General features: G+C 44.4%; 4 protein-coding genes across 7 annotated transcripts in view; 3 read left to right on the top strand and 1 right to left on the bottom strand.

The window, feature by feature from the left end:
- Nucleotides 1–18,080, bottom strand: part of LOC140338903 (uncharacterized) — a 191,931-nt gene that overhangs the window by 28,909 nt on the left and 144,942 nt on the right. The gene's annotated exons all lie outside the window — the stretch shown is intronic.
- Nucleotides 1–18,080, top strand: part of LOC140338981 (uncharacterized) — a 138,715-nt gene that overhangs the window by 17,676 nt on the left and 102,959 nt on the right. The gene's annotated exons all lie outside the window — the stretch shown is intronic.
- On the top strand, nucleotides 3,275–8,117 carry LOC140339810 (uncharacterized). The gene is made up of 3 exons (XM_072424709.1): nucleotides 3,275–4,072; nucleotides 6,630–6,761; nucleotides 6,832–8,117. The coding sequence occupies exons 1-3, from the start codon at nucleotides 3,305–3,307 to the stop codon at nucleotides 7,921–7,923; spliced, it is 1,992 nt and encodes a 663-aa protein (XP_072280810.1). The 5' UTR covers nucleotides 3,275–3,304; the 3' UTR covers nucleotides 7,924–8,117.
- LOC140339053 (uncharacterized) lies at nucleotides 10,099–12,168 on the top strand. Of its 2 annotated transcripts, none has more exons than XM_072423590.1 (4): nucleotides 10,099–10,265; nucleotides 10,381–10,459; nucleotides 10,557–10,664; nucleotides 10,822–12,168. In XM_072423590.1, exons 1-4 carry the CDS (start codon nucleotides 10,128–10,130, stop codon nucleotides 11,835–11,837), a joined length of 1,341 nt encoding a protein of 446 aa, XP_072279691.1. In that variant the 5' UTR covers nucleotides 10,099–10,127; the 3' UTR covers nucleotides 11,838–12,168. The 2 variants fall into 2 exon arrangements, with proteins under 2 accessions (XP_072279691.1, XP_072279690.1); XM_072423589.1 differs by having other exon boundaries at nucleotides 10,336–10,459.

Below are 18,080 nucleotides of genomic sequence, written 5' to 3'. Positions count from 1 at the left end.
GTCTTGATAAAGCATTTCCTGCACTCAAAGCCAGCGCAAGTGTATTAGATAAATATCATCACAATGGCAACAACGTGGGAAAAATATTTTACTGCCAGTTCCTCCAGGCCACAGCCCCAGTAAGTATGCACGGCCAGAGAATGCACAATTAGCCTGCCTACCTACCTCCTCCCCGATGTAGTCTCGCCTGGATCTGCTGGGTGTTGTACATCACATGGCCCAGATCCCCTTCCAGCTTCCTGTTCTTGCAGGCCAAGCCCTCATAGAACTTCTATGGGACAACAGAGGTCCATGAGACTATACTACTTCCTGCCCAATAACATGCTGGGTATGCTAGACTTAGGTACTTATGATCCTTAGACACCCAACCATACATGCTTGGTGCATAAGTAGAACATAGAGCAGGAGAAGGTCATAGGTCAGGCCTCTGGAAGAGCAGGAAGTCATAGGTCAGGGCTCTGATTGGTGGAGTGGAAGGTCATTGGTTTGGGGATTGGTAGAGAGGGAGGTCATCGGTCAGGGCTCTGATTGGTGAAGTGGGAGGTCATAGGTTAGGGCTCTGATTGGTAGAGAGGGAGATCATTGGTCAGGGCACTGATTGGTAGAGCGGGAGGTCATAGGTTAGGTCGCTGATTGGTAGAGCGAGAGGCCATTGGTCAGGGCTCTGATTGGTAGAGAGGGAGGTCATAGGTTAGGGCTCTGATTGGTAGAGAGAGAAGTCATAGCTCAGGGCTCTGATTGGTAGAGCGGGAGTTCATAGGTCGGGGCTCCGATTGGTAGAAAGGGAGGTCATCGGTCATGCCTCTAATTCGTAAGGTGGGAAGTCAAAGGTCAGGGCTCTGATTGGTAGAGCTGGAGGACATGGTTGGTAGTAGTGTTGGTCAAATAGCTCACTATTCGATTCGGCAGCTATTCGCTCGAATATAGCAAAAAAATTCCGGTGGTCGAACATCGAATTCGAACACCATTAAAGTCAACGGGAGCTGTAGATGTAGAATGTAGAGCTTCTACAGCCTCCAAACAGATGTAAAAAGATACATTATAAAAGGATACATTGTAAAAAGATACATAACACTATTACATACCCCTGGACTTCACATGAAGATTAAAGTGCACCTGTCAAATTATTGTGAGCACAGCGCATATGGAAGTGTGTGCAATTCTTCATGCCTCCACAAGAGGTCGATGCAGTGCAGGCTGAGGCATTATGAATGTATCGCCGAGTAATCCAACAGTAAATTAGGACAGGAAGTGACGTTACGCCGGGTCTGGCTGGGACAGGAAATGCTTTATTAGCAACTTCCAATCAGGAGAGACGGCGGTGGGGCTGGAGGAGGGCGTTGTAAGAATGGCTGCTCCTAGGTGAGTTTTCTGGAATTGGGCTCTCTGAGTGCTGCCATTAAAATTATTAGCTGGTTGTAGCGCTCCTGCATATGTTGAGATGTTGGGGGGGCTGAGGACTCTTCATATTAAAGTCTGTGGAGAAGTGCAGTACTGCTTTGCTTATTGTAACTTCTATCCAGCTGAGGGAACTCCAACCATCTCTATCATTAGTAGGTTTACTGTGAGGTTTTATTTTCTCTAATTTATTTATTTTATTATGCTTTTTTTCTTTTTTTTTTTTAGTCTTGGTATTGCATTTGCTCTTTCTGAATTTCAATCTACAATTAGCAAATAATGCTATAACATCAAATGCCATTCTCACGGTGCCAATAAACATTTTATGTGCCGATTTTTAATAAGAACCCCTGAAATCTGTATATTGATGACATCTCCTCCACTTTCTGATCCCAGGCCGAGCTGTGAGGTGACACCGAACTGTGTGGAAGATCACGGAGACGTCATGATGGAGAATCGGCGGCCCCATCCATCTCTTGGTAAGGGGAGGGCAGACGGTGATCTGAGTGCTGTGTAGAGATCATCTCTGTGTCGGTGCCGTTCTGATCCCGGATAAACCATTTGAGTAGAACATTGGGCTGATGGGTTAGATGACATCACTCCCCATCACTTTGATTGTGACCCCAGACACCGATCATCTGATGATTGTGGCCTAGGTTTCCTCTAAAGCCTTTCTGCCGATTTACCTGCTCCTCCGATCCTGCCCTATAAAACACCCCCTACTCCCGGCAATGTGACCTTTTCCCTTTTCTCCCAAGTTTTAGGGTTTGGGCACCCTAAGTAGCCGATTTGTCAGTCCCAAGCACTCTCAAATGGTGACAGGAGAGGGGCATATTTTCTCTGTGCCCTGTCTCTCTGACATGGGGATTTCATCTACTTAAAGCTCCAACAGGACAGTGGTGGTATGTAGGTATTGGATTCTGGGTATGATGTTGGGTCCCTTCAGAGAACCTGTCCCATGAGACATCTTGTATTGGATGTCATTGAAGACCCAGGTCCTTCATTTTACAGTGAGAGGTTTCTGTAGTATTTATGAGCCCTGGATTCCCATTCCCTGTGGTACTCTTGGTGGAAGAAGACTTCCATTCCACAAGGGGGTGGTTGACTTTTCTTTAGCTGATTCAGTAGTACGTAGGATGGGTGGGGGTGGTTGGTAGCCTTCTTGCTGCATAGGTTTTCTGTAATCTTTCAGGGAGGGTGGACTCTGCTACCCCATGATGGAATAATTTCCTTATAATAGGAGGTATGAGTATTGTATGTTATCCCCATCCTTGTCTCCATCCTCTCACCATCATGACTTTTCTTCCAGCAGATCTTCTGTCGGGAAGACCCAACCCCAATAAACCTTCAGATTGTAGGGATGGAGATGAGCGTGCGATCAGCCCCGTGTGTGACAGAACGCCCACACCAGAGTGTGTCAGCGAGACAGATACCCCGCGGGAAAATGTCCCAAACCCCAAGAGGACTTCTCCTCCCGATCATCATGCCGACCTCCCTGCTGAAGAAGCAGACAAATCAAACTCTGTTAAGGAGGAGGAGGAAGATCTCCTATTTCCTGATCTGACCACTGACCATATCAAGGATGAACCTGCTTGGTATGGAGGAGAGCATTTGTCGCACATGGATCTCGCTACGACCACGGAGTGTGAGACCAATCATATGAAGGAGGAACCTCTATCGCCTAAGGAAGAAGAAGTCCCACAGATGGACTCTTCCCCTCCTACGTCCATTGTTAAGGAGGAACCTTCCTGGGCTGAAGGTGATGAACTTCTCCCCCACCCTGACACTGCTGTGCTGATGAATCCAGTGCAGGATTCACCTTCCGATTCTACAGACGAGTCGGACTCTAACGATGCAGGAACGATGAGTGGAGTGTGGAAAATGCTTCTCCTACCAGCGTGGACTTATGAGGCACCGCAAGATCCACACCGGAGTGAAGCCATATTCCTGCACCGAATGTGGCAAGTCGTTTATAACTAAAGCAGAACTGGTCATCCACCAGCGCAGTCACACAGGGGAGAAGCCATATCCATGCTCAGAGTGCGGCCGGTGGTTCTCCCAGTTTGCCAACCTCTCCCAGCATCTAAAGCGTCACACAGATCAGCGGCCTTTCGTGTGCCACAAGTGTGGGAAGGCTTTTACCCAGAACGCCCACCTGCTCAGCCATCAGAAGACCCATGGGCCCGAAAAGCCATACCCTTGCCCCGATTGTGGGAAGGGTTTCACTACCAAGACTTATTTGGTGGAACATCAGCGTAGTCACAGGGGTGAGAACCCCTACTGTGAGATCTGCAGAAAGTACTTTGTCAGCACTTACTACCTTGCTGTCCACCGGCGCATTCACACAGGTGAGAAGCCGTTCATGTGCTCAATATGCCTAAAGGGTTGCTACACTAAGGCCAACCTAGAGTCCCATCAGCGTATTCACACCAGAGAAAGACGATTCACCTGCCGGACTTGCGGCGTCTACTTTGAAGCTAAATTTAAGCTGGTTCACCACCAGAAGAGCCACAAAGTCCCTCCGCCACCTCCATCACCACCACTGGCACCATCCTTATTATCGCCAACGTTATCTCCACAGCCATTTCCAGAACCTCTGTTGCAGTCATTACCTCCATCATCTTCAGAACCTTTGTCATCTTTCACGCACTGTGAATATGGGGAGCGTACCATAGTGTGAGCCAAAGTGAAAGCTTGGTCACCTAGTATGAAGGTGGCTTCCTTGGGAGGACCTTTGGGTGTGTGTTCTGCCTCGCTACTTATCAGTGCCTTTGGTTAGTATAGGGAAAGCTGGCCTTTGCCCATTAGGAGGCTTTGTCTACCCTAAGAGCCCTATTACCAATAGCTATCCAGGCAGTTGGCTTCCAAGCCCAGATAAGCTTTACTAGTACCTGCTACACTGGGCAGTTGCATTGGTGGGGTTAGACGCACCCATTCACAGCAGTTGGAACACCCAGAAAATTGGGGATCAACCACCACCCATTGTGACAATGTGGGGTCCTCCAGGAGAGAGGTGCTTGATGACCAAGCCAGCTGTGTCTCCATCAGCGGGATCAGGGGCCAAATTATTGGGGTAGATTTAGTGGTCAAAAAGACGAGCAGCTACATTCGTGTGGGTGAGAGTTGCAGGGGGCAGCTTGCAGGACATCAGATGGTAACCTGCACATGTTAAAGATTGAGCTTTGGGAAACAAGAGAATTAGGAGGGGTTAGAATTCCTCAGGGAGCTGAAACCATACAGGAGAACTCTAATGACTTCAGCCTGCAAGTGACATACACTTATTACAGAATCCAATTATCATCTATTCTGCCACGGCACAACTCTCTGTGTGGAAGGAACCATCGGATACACGAGGACAGAGTAACCAATCAAAGCTGAGTGTTACAATAGCAAATCGGGATCTGATTGGGTGCTACAAGTATAGCCATAGTTTTCAACTTACACTATGTGTCGCATCATGGCACTCAGATTCCTCTGCACCCAACTGAATGAACCAACATCTGAACGAGGGATAAACAGCGACACTTCACAATAATAACTGAATTGTTTCTTGTCAGATTGTGCGGAAATAAATAAAATCTAATTTCATTGTCACAAGTCTGCAGTTTGTTATATACAGTTCGGTCCATAAATATTTGGACAGAGAACTTTTTTCTAATTTTGGTTCTGTACATTACCACAATTCATTTTAAATGAAACAACTCGGATTGACCTGCAGACTTTCAGCTTTAATTCAGTGGGTTGAACAAAAAGATTGCATAAAATGTGAGGAACTAAATCCTTTATTACACAATCACTTCATTTCAGGGGCTAGTGCTGTACAGAGAACACTGATCCAGTCCTATCAGTCTCTGTACAGAGGAGCTGACACTCGAATGTCCCCCCACTATCACAATCTATTATAAATGTATATAGCTCTGGCATATACCCCAGTGCTGTACAGAGAACACTGAGCCAGTGTATTTCTTTATAATAATAATAATATGAAAATATTGGATTGCAGTTAGCAAAATGACCACAAGATGGCACTACACGGGGGCGGCCGTGTACCAGAAAAGGAATTTTTCCCTGAAGTTTTTTCATACCAGATATAAAGGTCTTGGAATGCAAACAGGAAGTACTTTGGGACACACAGAACGGAAGTGGCAGGTTTATTATGGCTAATGAATGCTGCAGGGGATTGTGGGTCATGTAGTTTATAGATGATTCTTAGGTCCGTATAGAATCTAATAGACTCCACTTCCCAGAAGCCTCCTCACCTGTAAATGAACAACAAAAATCTGTCCAGGCATTACTAGATGATCCCAGAGAATTACTGGCGCTGGAGGCACAAAGGCACAAAGAGGAGCTGAAGCGGGGAAGGTGACCATAAACTTGACAGGAGAGGTGAGGGGGATTCTGGGAGGTCACATGACATCACTTTAAAATCTATTAATAATACTTAGACCTGACAGGAGAGGTGAGAAGGATTCTGGGAGGTCACATGACATCACTGATCTCTATAATATTACTTAGATGTGACAGGAAAGGTGAAGAGGATTCTGGGAGGTCACATAACATCACTCTGATCTCTATTAATAATATTTAGACCTGACAGGAGAGGTGAGGAGGATTCTGGGAGGTCACATGACATCACTCTGATCTCTATTAATAATATTTAGACCTGACAGGAGAGGTGAGGGGGATTCTGGGAGGTCACATGACATCACTTTAAAATCTATTAATAATACTTAGATCTGACAAGAGAGGTGAGGAGGATTCTGGGAGGTCACATGACATCACTCTGATCTCTATTAACCTGTAATTGTTATGCCAAAACTGGTACATTGTTTTGCATGGAAATTTATTTTACATTGTAGGCCTATAACTCACCGAAATGTCCAATATTTAATACATTTAATAATAATCTTTAAGTAAAAAAAAAAAAACAAAAATCTGGTAAAACAAGGGTGCATAAAAATACTGAAACCTGTAATATAAGAGTAGAGTAGCATGTATTATATATATATATAGGTATATATAATATAATTATATACATATTATGTATAAGCCATGTAGGGGGTTACCGCCATGGAGGTTAATAATACTCAGACCTGGCTGGAAAGGTGAGGAGGATTCTGGGAGGTCACATGACATCACTCTGATCTCAAATAATAATACTCAGACCTGATTGTAGAGGTGAGGAGAATTCTGGGAGGTCACATGACATTGTTATTTCTGTTTGGATGCAGAGTTTTCCTCCAGTGAAGTCTGGTGATCATGTGACCATTACGGTACCCTCACCCCACTTTCTGGCACCAGAGAGAAACAGCAAGAAGATTCTACAAGTCACCCAGAAGATGATTGAGCTGCTATCTAAAGAGGTGAGCAGGGAATTCTGGGAGATTATTATGGGATGTGTCTGGATGGTGACTGTATCATTGTGTGTGTCAGGTTCCTATAAGGTGTCAGGATGTCACTGTCTATTTCTCCATGGAGGAGTGGGAGTATTTAGAAGGACACAAGGACCTCTACAAGGACGTCATGATGGAGGTCCCCTCACCTACGGAAGGTCCACATTGTATTGTTAAGAAGGAGCCCATGCCATCTGAGAAACTCCTCCCCCAGCCTGAGGTGTCCATGCTCAGCCATCATACCCATCTTGCACCCCCTCATACCTTGACGGTTCCCCTCTCAGACTCCTCTGATAGTCAGAGGGTTTCCACTCGGCGTAAAGAATCTTCTTCAGGATTTTGCCAACGTCCAGCTGAGATCTCCCTTCCAGTCAACCCCACCAGCGATGACAAGCCGTACGGTTGCTGCGGCTGTGGGAGGAGCTTTGAGACCAACGCCGAGCTCATCAAACACCGGAAGATTCACACTGGACAGAAGCCGTACTCTTGCTCCGAATGTGGAAAATGTTTCCTCTACAACTCGCAGCTTGTCATGCACCAGCGCGTTCACACAGGCGAACGTCCGTTTGCCTGCTCTGTCTGTGGCAAATCCTTTATTAAGAATGCCGACCTGGTCATCCACCAAAGATTTCACACGGGGGAGAAACCATTTAGCTGCCCCGAATGCGGGAAATGCTTTGTCACCAATGCTCTCCTGCGGACTCACCTTAGGGTGCACAGCGGGGACAAACCCTTCTATTGCATTGAGTGTGGAAAGAGCTTCACCTCAAAGTCCTGTCTCGCTAAGCACCGCAACTATCATAGCAGAAAGAAGCCATTCTCCTGCTCGGAATGCGGAAAAGACTTCCTGAAAAACTGTGACCTCACCCGCCATCTCAGGATCCACACCGGAGAAAGGCCTTACTGCTGCTCAGACTGCGGGAAATGTTTTATCCATAGGTCCAATCTCCTGCTGCATCAGCGGACTCACACGGGGCATTGGCCCTTTTCCTGCGCACAGTGTGGTAGAGGCTTCCGTTATAAGGGCTTACTAGCCAAACACCAGAGCAAACACACAGAGAAAGAGCTCCCCTCACCCAACTCCTCCCACACATCTCCTCCCTCCGAGGGGCCGGCAAGGAGACACAAATAATTCCGCATGTAGATAGAGACCCAGATTCACCGAGCTGCATTTTCACTGTGCTGAAATGACCTACAATACCATAGAAGGCCACTTTAGCCTTGGTGTTTGAAGGAACAGCTAGAGGAATTAGGGCCATCGAATAAAATTTTATCATCTAGTCACAGATCTGTTATATATTCTATATCAACCTGCGTTTATTATTATTATTAGCACCAACTGACCCTGGAGGAACCCCCAATGTCATGAGATGTAAATGTAGCTTCTCATTATTAGCTGCCAGCAGGGGGCACTTTTCATCTCTTGATGGAAAGTGATCAAGTCCATAGCTGGGTCGGGATTGGACACTGCAGAGGGGAGGGGACAGAGAGTTGTTTTGCCTTCCTCTGAGAAGTTAAACTTGCTGGACTTTTTTTTAACTTTGTAGTCAGAAAAACATGGAACATCATTCCATGAGAATGAGAGAAATTCTGGAAGCCACTCGATGGAATGACAGCTTTGGCTTTTGTATAACCTGTCTGTTTATATTTTTCAATATTCAGAAGGTCCGGGTATTGACATACGACATTTGTGTGTGTGGGACGAATATGAAACCCAATAAAAGTCACTGCTGCGTTTAATTCTATTTCATCGTTTTCCTTTATTCCTCGTCAAAATATCGAAAAACTAATCTCAGCCAATCACAGACTGAGATGGAATTTATGATTGAGTTGTGCCTAAAACATTATATATGACCCCTCGCCCTTTCCTCCTTCCTGTTGTTCATTGAGTCCCCATGGATCTCTTGTCTTTTTCGCTCTGCATATCCCTGACACTAGTGGCTACAATTCATGCTCCATCCAGAATGTCTGCATTTGTAGCCTCCCCATTGTAGAGTATTGGAGGCACTCTGCTGCCTGTTCACAAATTGACCTCCTCCATCTCCTCCTCCACATCCACCCTCCTCCTGACTGGACAGAGAGCAGAGATGAGCGTATCACATGGCGATTACTATTGACTGATATAGCGCCATCATTTTCCATAGTGCAGTACAGCAGAAAATGTAGATGATACAGAAGAATAGGTTGTGCGTGGAGGTGGAAGAAGATGAATCGACCTAATATGGGTACATATTAGGCGAAATGGCAGTACGGCACTACGAAGCACCTTAACCTGGTGTATTGTATCCAGAGGGTGGGGTAGAGATGTGTATACACAGCAGTCTTAGAAAAGCAGGGGCGAAGGCATTGATTGGTCAGGAAGACTTTATTCTCTTCCCCTATCAGTCTGACTCCTCTGGACAATATTCAACAAAAATCCTGCCTGCAAATATTTATTAATACTGTGTTTCCCCCATTTTAAGTCATCCCCATTAAATAAGCCACCCTGACAGGAGAGGTGAGGGGGATTCTGGGAGGTCACATGACATCACTTTAAAATCTATTAATAATACTTAGACCTGACAGGAGAGGTGAGAAGGATTCTGGGAGGTCACATGACATCACTGATCTCTATAATATTACTTAGATGTGACAGGAAAGGTGAAGAGGATTCTGGGAGGTCACATAACATCACTCTGATCTCTATTAATAATATTTAGACCTGACAGGAGAGGTGAGGAGGATTCTGGGAGGTCACATGACATCACTCTGATCTCTATTAATAATATTTAGACCTGACAGGAGAGGTGAGGGGGATTCTGGGAGGTCACATGACATCACTTTAAAATCTATTAATAATACTTAGATCTGACAAGAGAGGTGAGGAGGATTCTGGGAGGTCACATGACATCACTCTGATCTCTATTAACCTGTAATTGTTATGCCAAAACTGGTACATTGTTTTGCATGGAAATTTATTTTACATTGTAGGCCTATAACTCACCGAAATGTCCAATATTTAATACATTTAATAATAATCTTTAAGTAAAAAAAAAAAAACAAAAATCTGGTAAAACAAGGGTGCATAAAAATACTGAAACCTGTAATATAAGAGTAGAGTAGCATGTATTATATATATATATAGGTATATATAATATAATTATATACATATTATGTATAAGCCATGTAGGGGGTTACCGCCATGGAGGTTAATAATACTCAGACCTGGCTGGAAAGGTGAGGAGGATTCTGGGAGGTCACATGACATCACTCTGATCTCAAATAATAATACTCAGACCTGATTGTAGAGGTGAGGAGAATTCTGGGAGGTCACATGACATTGTTATTTCTGTTTGGATGCAGAGTTTTCCTCCAGTGAAGTCTGGTGATCATGTGACCATTACGGTACCCTCACCCCACTTTCTGGCACCAGAGAGAAACAGCAAGAAGATTCTACAAGTCACCCAGAAGATGATTGAGCTGCTATCTAAAGAGGTGAGCAGGGAATTCTGGGAGATTATTATGGGATGTGTCTGGATGGTGACTGTATCATTGTGTGTGTCAGGTTCCTATAAGGTGTCAGGATGTCACTGTGTATTTCTCCATGGAGGAGTGGGAGTATTTAGAAGGACACAAGGACCTCTTCAAGAACGTCATGATGGAGGAGCACCAGACCCTCACATCACCGGGTAAGAAAATCTTTGTCTTCCTATTTCCATTTGTATTAGCTGGGGTGGAAGGTGAGATGTAGCCCAGCTCACTGTAAGAATATTTGTGTTGTTTTAGGGGATCTCCATGATGATGATGAGTTGACTGAAGAAGTTCATCTTACTATAATTAAGGAGGAGCACAAGGACACAAAGATGGAAGACCAGAAGACCCTCCCATCACCGGGTATGAGGAGACTTTTTACACTGAAAATATCACAGTTGACTTTGTTCTACCACCAATTTTCCGAATTCTGATAATACAACGTACATGACCAGTATATCCCCTGACCCATTTTTTCCCCTTCCATCTTCTCACCACCATCTATTTCTTTCTTCAACAGACTCGCAATTTAAAGAGTCCCACAATCTAAGTTTTCCATCACAAGACCAGGACCATCCGAATGAAGATCATGGAATCCAGGTCAATCCTTCAAGTGTGGAAGAGCCGCCAGAAGAACCAGCCAAGTACCACGCTCTAGAGATAGTCACCAAGACACTGGATTCAAGTCATGATGAAGAAGATCCCCCAAGTTATGATGATTCCATACCTCACCCGCTATATCCCGCTACTCAGATCAAAGAGGAAAACCTCTCGGGCGACGAAGACTTTGGGGCCACCGACCATCCAGTGACCAGTTTTATATATGACGACTTTGATAGGGAAATGACTACAAATACTTTCCGTAGCTTTGAGAGGTTTGAGCGTCAGTTTGAGCTCTTTCAGTATTCCAATCTTGAAGACCATTTCACAGTACCCAATCCGTTTTCCTATAGAGGCTTCGGGAGGCCAATTGGTGGACAACAAAATAACAACCTTGATGTAAAGGGCTATACCTGCAATCACTGTGGAAAACGCTTCCGCTATAACTCAGGCTTGGTTATCCATCGTAGGGCACACACTGGGGAGAAGCCATATCCCTGCCCTCATTGCGAGAAGACCTTCAGCCGGAAATCGAATCTCGCCATCCATGTCAGGACACACACAGGGGAAAAACCATTTTCTTGTGCCATATGCGGTAAATGTTTCAGCAATAATTCCGACTGCATCATCCACCAAAGGATTCACACGGGAGAGAAGCCTTACCCCTGCTATGAATGTGGCCGATCATTTGTCAGCAACTCCCATCTCATCTCACATCAGCGCAGTCACTCTGGAGAAAAACCGTATTTGTGTTCCCGTTGTGGGAAGTGCTTCCGAAACCGATCAGATCTCCAAATCCACGAGAGGACCCACACCGGGGAGAAGCCATTTTCCTGTGACAAATGTGGTAAAGGCTTTGCATGTAAGTCATCTCTTGTGCGACACCAGAACCGAAAGTTGCACCAAGTTGAGCTTCAGGACATGGACGGGACCTAATTTTTTTTCAAACGGGTTTTTAAATAAAGTTTTATTTAGACGGGCAGCCCCTTGACATTTTATGACATTCATATTTACTGTTCATAGAAAGAACATTGGTTTTAGACAAATGTATCCAGTCCAGTGGAAGTTTTTTTTTTAGTTCCAGCCCCACAACTCGGTCATACAAGAGGTGACTACAGACTCCCCAAAGAGCTCTGGGGATACCCTGCTGAATCTGCCCTCAGTGGGTAGTATAAATTTCACCTAAAAGACGACTGCAGTGCAGCTCAGTAATCTACATTCTTCATTGGCTGGTGTCAGATAATAATAAAATATAAGTTGCCTCTTGGCTTAGTGTGATGTTGTTAGTGGCTGTGGGGATGCTGTTGGGTGGGGTAAATCTGTATCCATGGGTGCAGTTTGTCACGGGTCATATTCATTTATGTTAGGGCCACAAGCAAAAATATTAAATCAATCCTGTTGGATTTTGGTTTAGGAGGGTAGGCTGTAGCGAGGTAGGTGGGATGGTTATAATCTCCATGTGATTGTCTCACATGACTTGAGGTTACTTTCTACTAATCTGCTGTCAGTCTGAGAGGTCACAGGGTAAGAGTACCTAGAACCCGTTCCCATAATCCATCAGTCCCCCATGATGCCTTGCTTCTGCCCCAAAGCCAATGATGAGAACACAAGGCCCATGTATTTGGTGTGACTGTTTCCAAGACATGCACAGACCATGTGATCTGACCCACCCAGGTAAATATTAGTGTTCCGTGGGGAAAGGGGAGCCCATATATTAGCTGTGCTGATACATCTGCCATTGGTTTTAATGTTTTTATGCAATTATATCTGGGACTTCAAAGTGCTGAGGGTGATCCCCATACCAGGAGTCCCCAGCAGGTCAGCACCAAGGCACGGCCTATACTATATCTACAGGATGAACTGGGAGGAGCGACTTTCAAACCACTTATATTTCTTATTTTAAATGAGAAGACATTATGAGGTTGAACATAAACTACTGGGGAAATCTCACAATTGTGGGAGGGGCAGATAAACAAACCACTGGGGGAAATCTCTCCCAGGGGAGGGGAGAAACACAGACTATCACAAACATGAATTTGAAAATATCTTTATTAACAACTTCCTTTGCTGACACACAATGGGAAAACCAATGGTGAAAAATGACGGGTAAGAGGGATTATTTGTATCTCTCCTGAGGAAGTGATGTTTACCTCCTGGGTACGTCCACCACTCCCATTTCTATTGGGAATAATTATTAAACTGGTAGTAATCATGTAATATCTTCATATATAAGATACTAAACAAACCATTTACTCATGATGGGGCATTTCTTTTCCTCTAATGTATATATATTCATGTTTGATGTATATTGGATAGGTGGAAGCAATGGTCGCATCATTTGTATGCAGTGGCTGCACGTTTTTTTCTTTGTGGGTTGATTGTAAGGTCAGGTAACAGCTGACCAACCCGGATGATGTGACCGGCTCTTATGGGAAGAGCTGGAACGGGGGTCACATGACTGGGAGGAGTTTGGACCTCACCCTGGAGATCATCTACCTGCTGACCGGAGAGATGAGAAGGATTCTGGGAGGTCATGTGACATCATTCATCAATAATAAAACACAGACCAGGAGAGGTGAGGAGGACTTTGGGATATATCTGAAGGAACTCTGTTTTTTTTCCCTTTAATCTAGGTGAATGTTCCTGACACAATGCCCCACTATCGTAACCATGTGCCTCGAGAATGGCCCAGGAACTACAGACTTATCATGGACCATTCACCTCCCTCCCTGATATCTATGGGGAACAATGACAAGAAGGTCCTAGTAGTCACCCAGAAGATAATGGAGCTGTTGACGGGAGAGGTGAGTGGTGCTAGGAATTCTGGGACATTAATCTGAGATGTGTCTGGATGATAAGTGTATCTTTGTGTGTGTCAGCTTCCTATAAGGTGTCAAGATGTTATTGTCTATTTCTCCATGGAGGAGTGGGAGTATTTAGAAGGACAAAAGCACCTCCACAAGGATGTCATGATGGAGGACCACCAGACCCTCACATCACTGGGTATGAGGAGAATTTATTGTAAAGGAGAGAGCAGTACGGAGGGTACACCTACAGTTAGGTCCATAAATATTTGGACAGAGACACCTTTTTTCTAATTTTGAGACAAAAACACATAGAGACAATGTATTCAGTCAGTGTGTGTGTTTCCAACAGATGGAGACAGTAATCGGAACCCACCAGAGAGAGGTCCTCTGTATTCACGTGTGCAGTCCTTTGGAGAGATGTGTAGCATCTAAGAAACAGGAGGAAAATTTTGTTGGTAAAGTTTTGTACCATCTATTGTGAGGCTGATTGGAGACCTACATGGCAGTGGAGGCAATAAATAGGAAGTAGTTGGAGCAGTAGATAAAGTTTGTATTATCATTGGGGGCACAATTGTAAAGTTTGAGAGTCTAATTGGTGGATGACCCGATAGGCAAAGTGAGAAACTGGCTATGGGTTAAGACGTTGGATACCTCTTATGTTAGCAAAAGTATTGAAGAAAAGGTACTCTACAGGTGAAGGAAGACTTTTCAGGAATGAGTGGGGGATATTGGGAAGGTGGTGGAAGGAAAAGGGTTAAAGTGAATATGTTGTAAATGAAAATTAGGGGGAGAGGTATACTTTAGTAAGTATAAAATGTACTCCATTTCAAGTAGCAGGGTGGAAGAACATCAAGTCTACAGACTTGGAGAGATGCCTCAACTCATCCCTGGATTGTAACACAGAAGATGAGAACATTACTTTAGACTCCTCACATGACAACCCTACTAGCCCCAATCCTAATTCAGGACCTGCCAGTGCTCATGTGACACCTGAATCCCCTGACATGGGGTGGGCATTCTCTTGAAAACAGTCACAGGCTCTTGTGCTGTTGAAGCTCTGTTTGTTCAGGATGTGTTAAATGGTTTTTGTTTAAGTTACCTCAGACACAGGATCAGACCATCAACTCTCACGAGGTTCCATTTCTGTGTCCGGATTGCTGCATACGTGTCACACAAAACAGGGCCTTCTGTAAGCAGCGGAAAACAGACAAGGAGACCTATGATTCTTCGGAATGTGGAAAACATTTCGCCTTCAACTCTCAACTTGTCAGACATCCTCTTAACCACACAGGCGCAAAGCCCAATGTATGTGGTGAGTGTGGGAAACAATTTCAGCAACATGGCACCCTCCATGAACACCAGAAAATGCATTATGGGGGTAAACCATTCTCCAGTTCTGAGTTGCTTCACCCGCTAAATATTTCTCCTCAACTACCAGCATACTGACACCGGGGGAAACCCTATTCCTGTTCAGAGTGTGGAAGATGTTTTGCAAACGAGCCAGTTCTTATCCGACATCAGGTGATCCACACATCAGGGGTGAAGCCATATATCTGTAAATGCTGCCTCAAGAGCTTTGCTCATAGATCCAGTTTCATAACGCACTGTTGAACCCATACTGGGGGGAGCACTATCCCTATTCTGCGTGTGGCAAACGCTTTAAGCAGAAATTCTACCTGGTTGACCATTTTAGGCTTCATACTGAAGAGAAGCCGTATGGCTGTGCAGAGTGTGAGGAACGTTTTACCGGTAGGCTCTTTCTGCGGAAACACACCAGAAGATCCACTTCAAAAAACCGCTTACCAATCCACAGGAGCCCCAAACAAGTCACAAATCAGAACTCGTCACACTCATGCCAGTCAGAAGCCAACCCCAGGTACTGAGAAGAGGGACTCTTATACAGTGGAATGAACTGGCACACATAGGAGGAGAGAGATGGACATTTTATTTATATTGAGAAAATAATAATAAATATGTATTAGCACTTTTAAAAAAGTTACAGCATTCCATAATCTATTGCATTCATCCATCAATCCATCAATAATGGTTAGGGTCCCTAGAAGTCCAAGAATGACCATTGGTGGAAAGCCAAGGGCTGACTCGACACACCAAGCACCACCCTCTGCTATATCACAACACCTAAATAGAAAAACCTATTGTTTGCCCTTTAGGACCTATCATCAGAATTGTCCAATTTGTCACCCTGTCTGCTATAGAAAGTTCTTCCCTGCCACCCTCATGACCCCAAAAAGTTATCATTTTTATGTCCTGGTCAGTGTGGTCAAAGCTTACACAAAGGAAAGACCCCTCCCCTTTACCACCATGTGACTACATTAAGCATGGAAATCCAATAGTAATCTCTGATAGTATGAGGTGGCAGGTGTTCAGATATCTGTGCTACCCATTTGATACCTTTAATGTACACAATGCTCCTTTCACAAAGCTGAAGCTCTAGGATAAGGATCCTCATTTTCCAAACATAGTGCCAATTACAGGTAATTTCACAAATTAGAATTTCATGACTGAAAATAAAGATCCTTATTCTTGTGTAAGGCTTAATGAATTGAACTTGTAATGTGACAATACCAATATATAATAACAACTCTTTCATATATTTCTCCCACACTGCAAACAATTCCACATGACTGACTGGGACCACATGATGATATAAGGGTGAGGAGTAAGTATTTATTGAAATGATCGATATAACCTGAGAAATAATGAGTGTTAGCCAACAGATCTGATGACAGCACCTGAACAATACCACAATACAATACCACGGCTTTGAGCCTTCACATGATTCTTGGCAAGCAGAACGTCTCTGAAAAATGGGGAAGATTACAGAGGGTTCACTGAAGTCCTGAATCTCCTTCTGGCTTTGTTCCTCCTCCCTCACTGGTAATATGTTGGGTAGGGGCTGCAGGTGGGGATTTCCAGAAACAATCCACCTTCAAGCCATTGGGTCTGGTGGGCTGCTATTGGCATTGGAAATGTTTTAACCTAAAGTGCACATGTGCCAAGTAGCTAGCTAATCATTCCCTCCCTAACAATGCCTTCTACACACAGCAAACGTTACTATTTGAGTTAAGGTCCACTTTAGTTTGTTTGCTTATCTGTGGTCAATTGCTGGGCTTTCAGCCCCCTCCCCATGGCTGCTCCAACAAATTGTAACATACCCATGTGTACCACAATGTACCAAGATCTCAACCAGCAGAGGAAGATATTTCATCCCTATAAAACACTTTCCCCACCCTGAGCATGATTTGGATGTTTCACTGCGTGTCTTTTTTGGTGTGCAAGAAGGTATCCCTTGCTGACAAAACACTTCATGCACTCTGGACAGGCAAAAGGGTGCTTGCCTGTATGGGTCTCCATGGTGCATCAGAAAATGTCCTTTCTCAGTGTAGTTTTTATCACACAGTGAACATGACAAGGATGCATATTGGTGTGAGTCTCTAGTGTTTAAGTAGGTGACCCCTTCGTGTAAAACATTTTTTCACATTCTGTGCATGCAAACTGATTTTTATGCGTATGATTTCTCTTGTGTAAAAGCAGTTAGGCCTTGTCAATGAAACAGTTCCCGCACTCTGAGCAGGAAAACGGGCATTAGCCCTTGTGACGCATCTCATGCCTAAAGGGATTAACTTTCTGAGCTTTTAATACATTGGGAGCATGAGAAAGGAGGCTCACCCTTGTGGATTCTTTGGTGTGTCAGAAGGTGTCCATTTGAATTGAAACATTTCCCGCACTCTGAAAGAAAAAGTCATTTCACCGGCGTGCCGTTTTAAATGTGCAATGAAGTTTTTTTTTTTTTTTGTGATAAGCATCTCCCACATTGCAAACTGGACTCTCTGGTGTTAAACAAGACCGGATACTGTCGTGAAGGACTTGTCACGCTCAGAACATGGAAATGGCTTTTCATTGGTGTGAAATTTCTGGTGTCTGACCAGATGAGATTCGGTGGCGAATGATTTCTCACACTCATTACAGGAGAAAGGTTTCTATCATCTCTGGTGCGCAACAAACTGTGATTTTTCCATAAAGGTTTTTGCACTGAGGACAGGAGTAGGGCTTTTCCCTGGTGTGATATTTCTGGTGTTTTTTCAGCTGTGACTGCTGAAAGATTTCTCACATTCTGCGCATTAGAAGATTTCCTCAGCTATGTGAATTCTTTGATGTACATGGAGATCACACTTTGTTTTCAGAGATTTCCTGTACTCCGAGCAGGAATACGGACAGCCTGTGTTGTACAGTCCTTGATGTATTACCTGCACTAATCAATGGGTAGAAGCACTGTCACATGCAGAGTACCGTGTTTCCCCGATTTCAAGACATCCCCATTAAATAAGCCACCCCCGATTTGTGAAAAAAA

The sequence above is a fragment of the Pyxicephalus adspersus genome, chromosome 10 (assembly GCF_032062135.1).
Source record: "Pyxicephalus adspersus chromosome 10, UCB_Pads_2.0, whole genome shotgun sequence".
NCBI lineage: Eukaryota > Metazoa > Chordata > Amphibia > Anura > Pyxicephalidae > Pyxicephalus > Pyxicephalus adspersus.
Note: the sequence above shows the minus strand (reverse complement) of the source record. Positions and strands in the feature narration are given on the sequence as shown.

Bases quoted from the DNA above. Each gene is read 5' to 3' on its own strand.
- LOC140339810 (XM_072424709.1), top strand. From the start codon at position 3,305: ATGAGGCACCGCAAGATCCACACCGGAGTGAAGCCATATTCCTGCACC. The intron at 4,073-6,629 runs GTGTGAGCCAAA...GTTTGGATGCAG, and splicing joins AATATGGGGAGCGTACCATA to AGTTTTCCTCCAGTGAAGTC. The intron at 6,762-6,831 runs GTGAGCAGGGAA...TGTGTGTGTCAG, and splicing joins TTGAGCTGCTATCTAAAGAG to GTTCCTATAAGGTGTCAGGA.
- LOC140339053 (XM_072423589.1), top strand. From the start codon at position 10,128: ATGCAGAGTTTTCCTCCAGTGAAGTCTGGTGATCATGTGACCATTACG. The intron at 10,266-10,335 runs GTGAGCAGGGAA...TGTGTGTGTCAG, and splicing joins TTGAGCTGCTATCTAAAGAG to GTTCCTATAAGGTGTCAGGA. The intron at 10,665-10,821 runs GTATGAGGAGAC...TTTCTTCAACAG, and splicing joins GAAGACCCTCCCATCACCGG to ACTCGCAATTTAAAGAGTCC.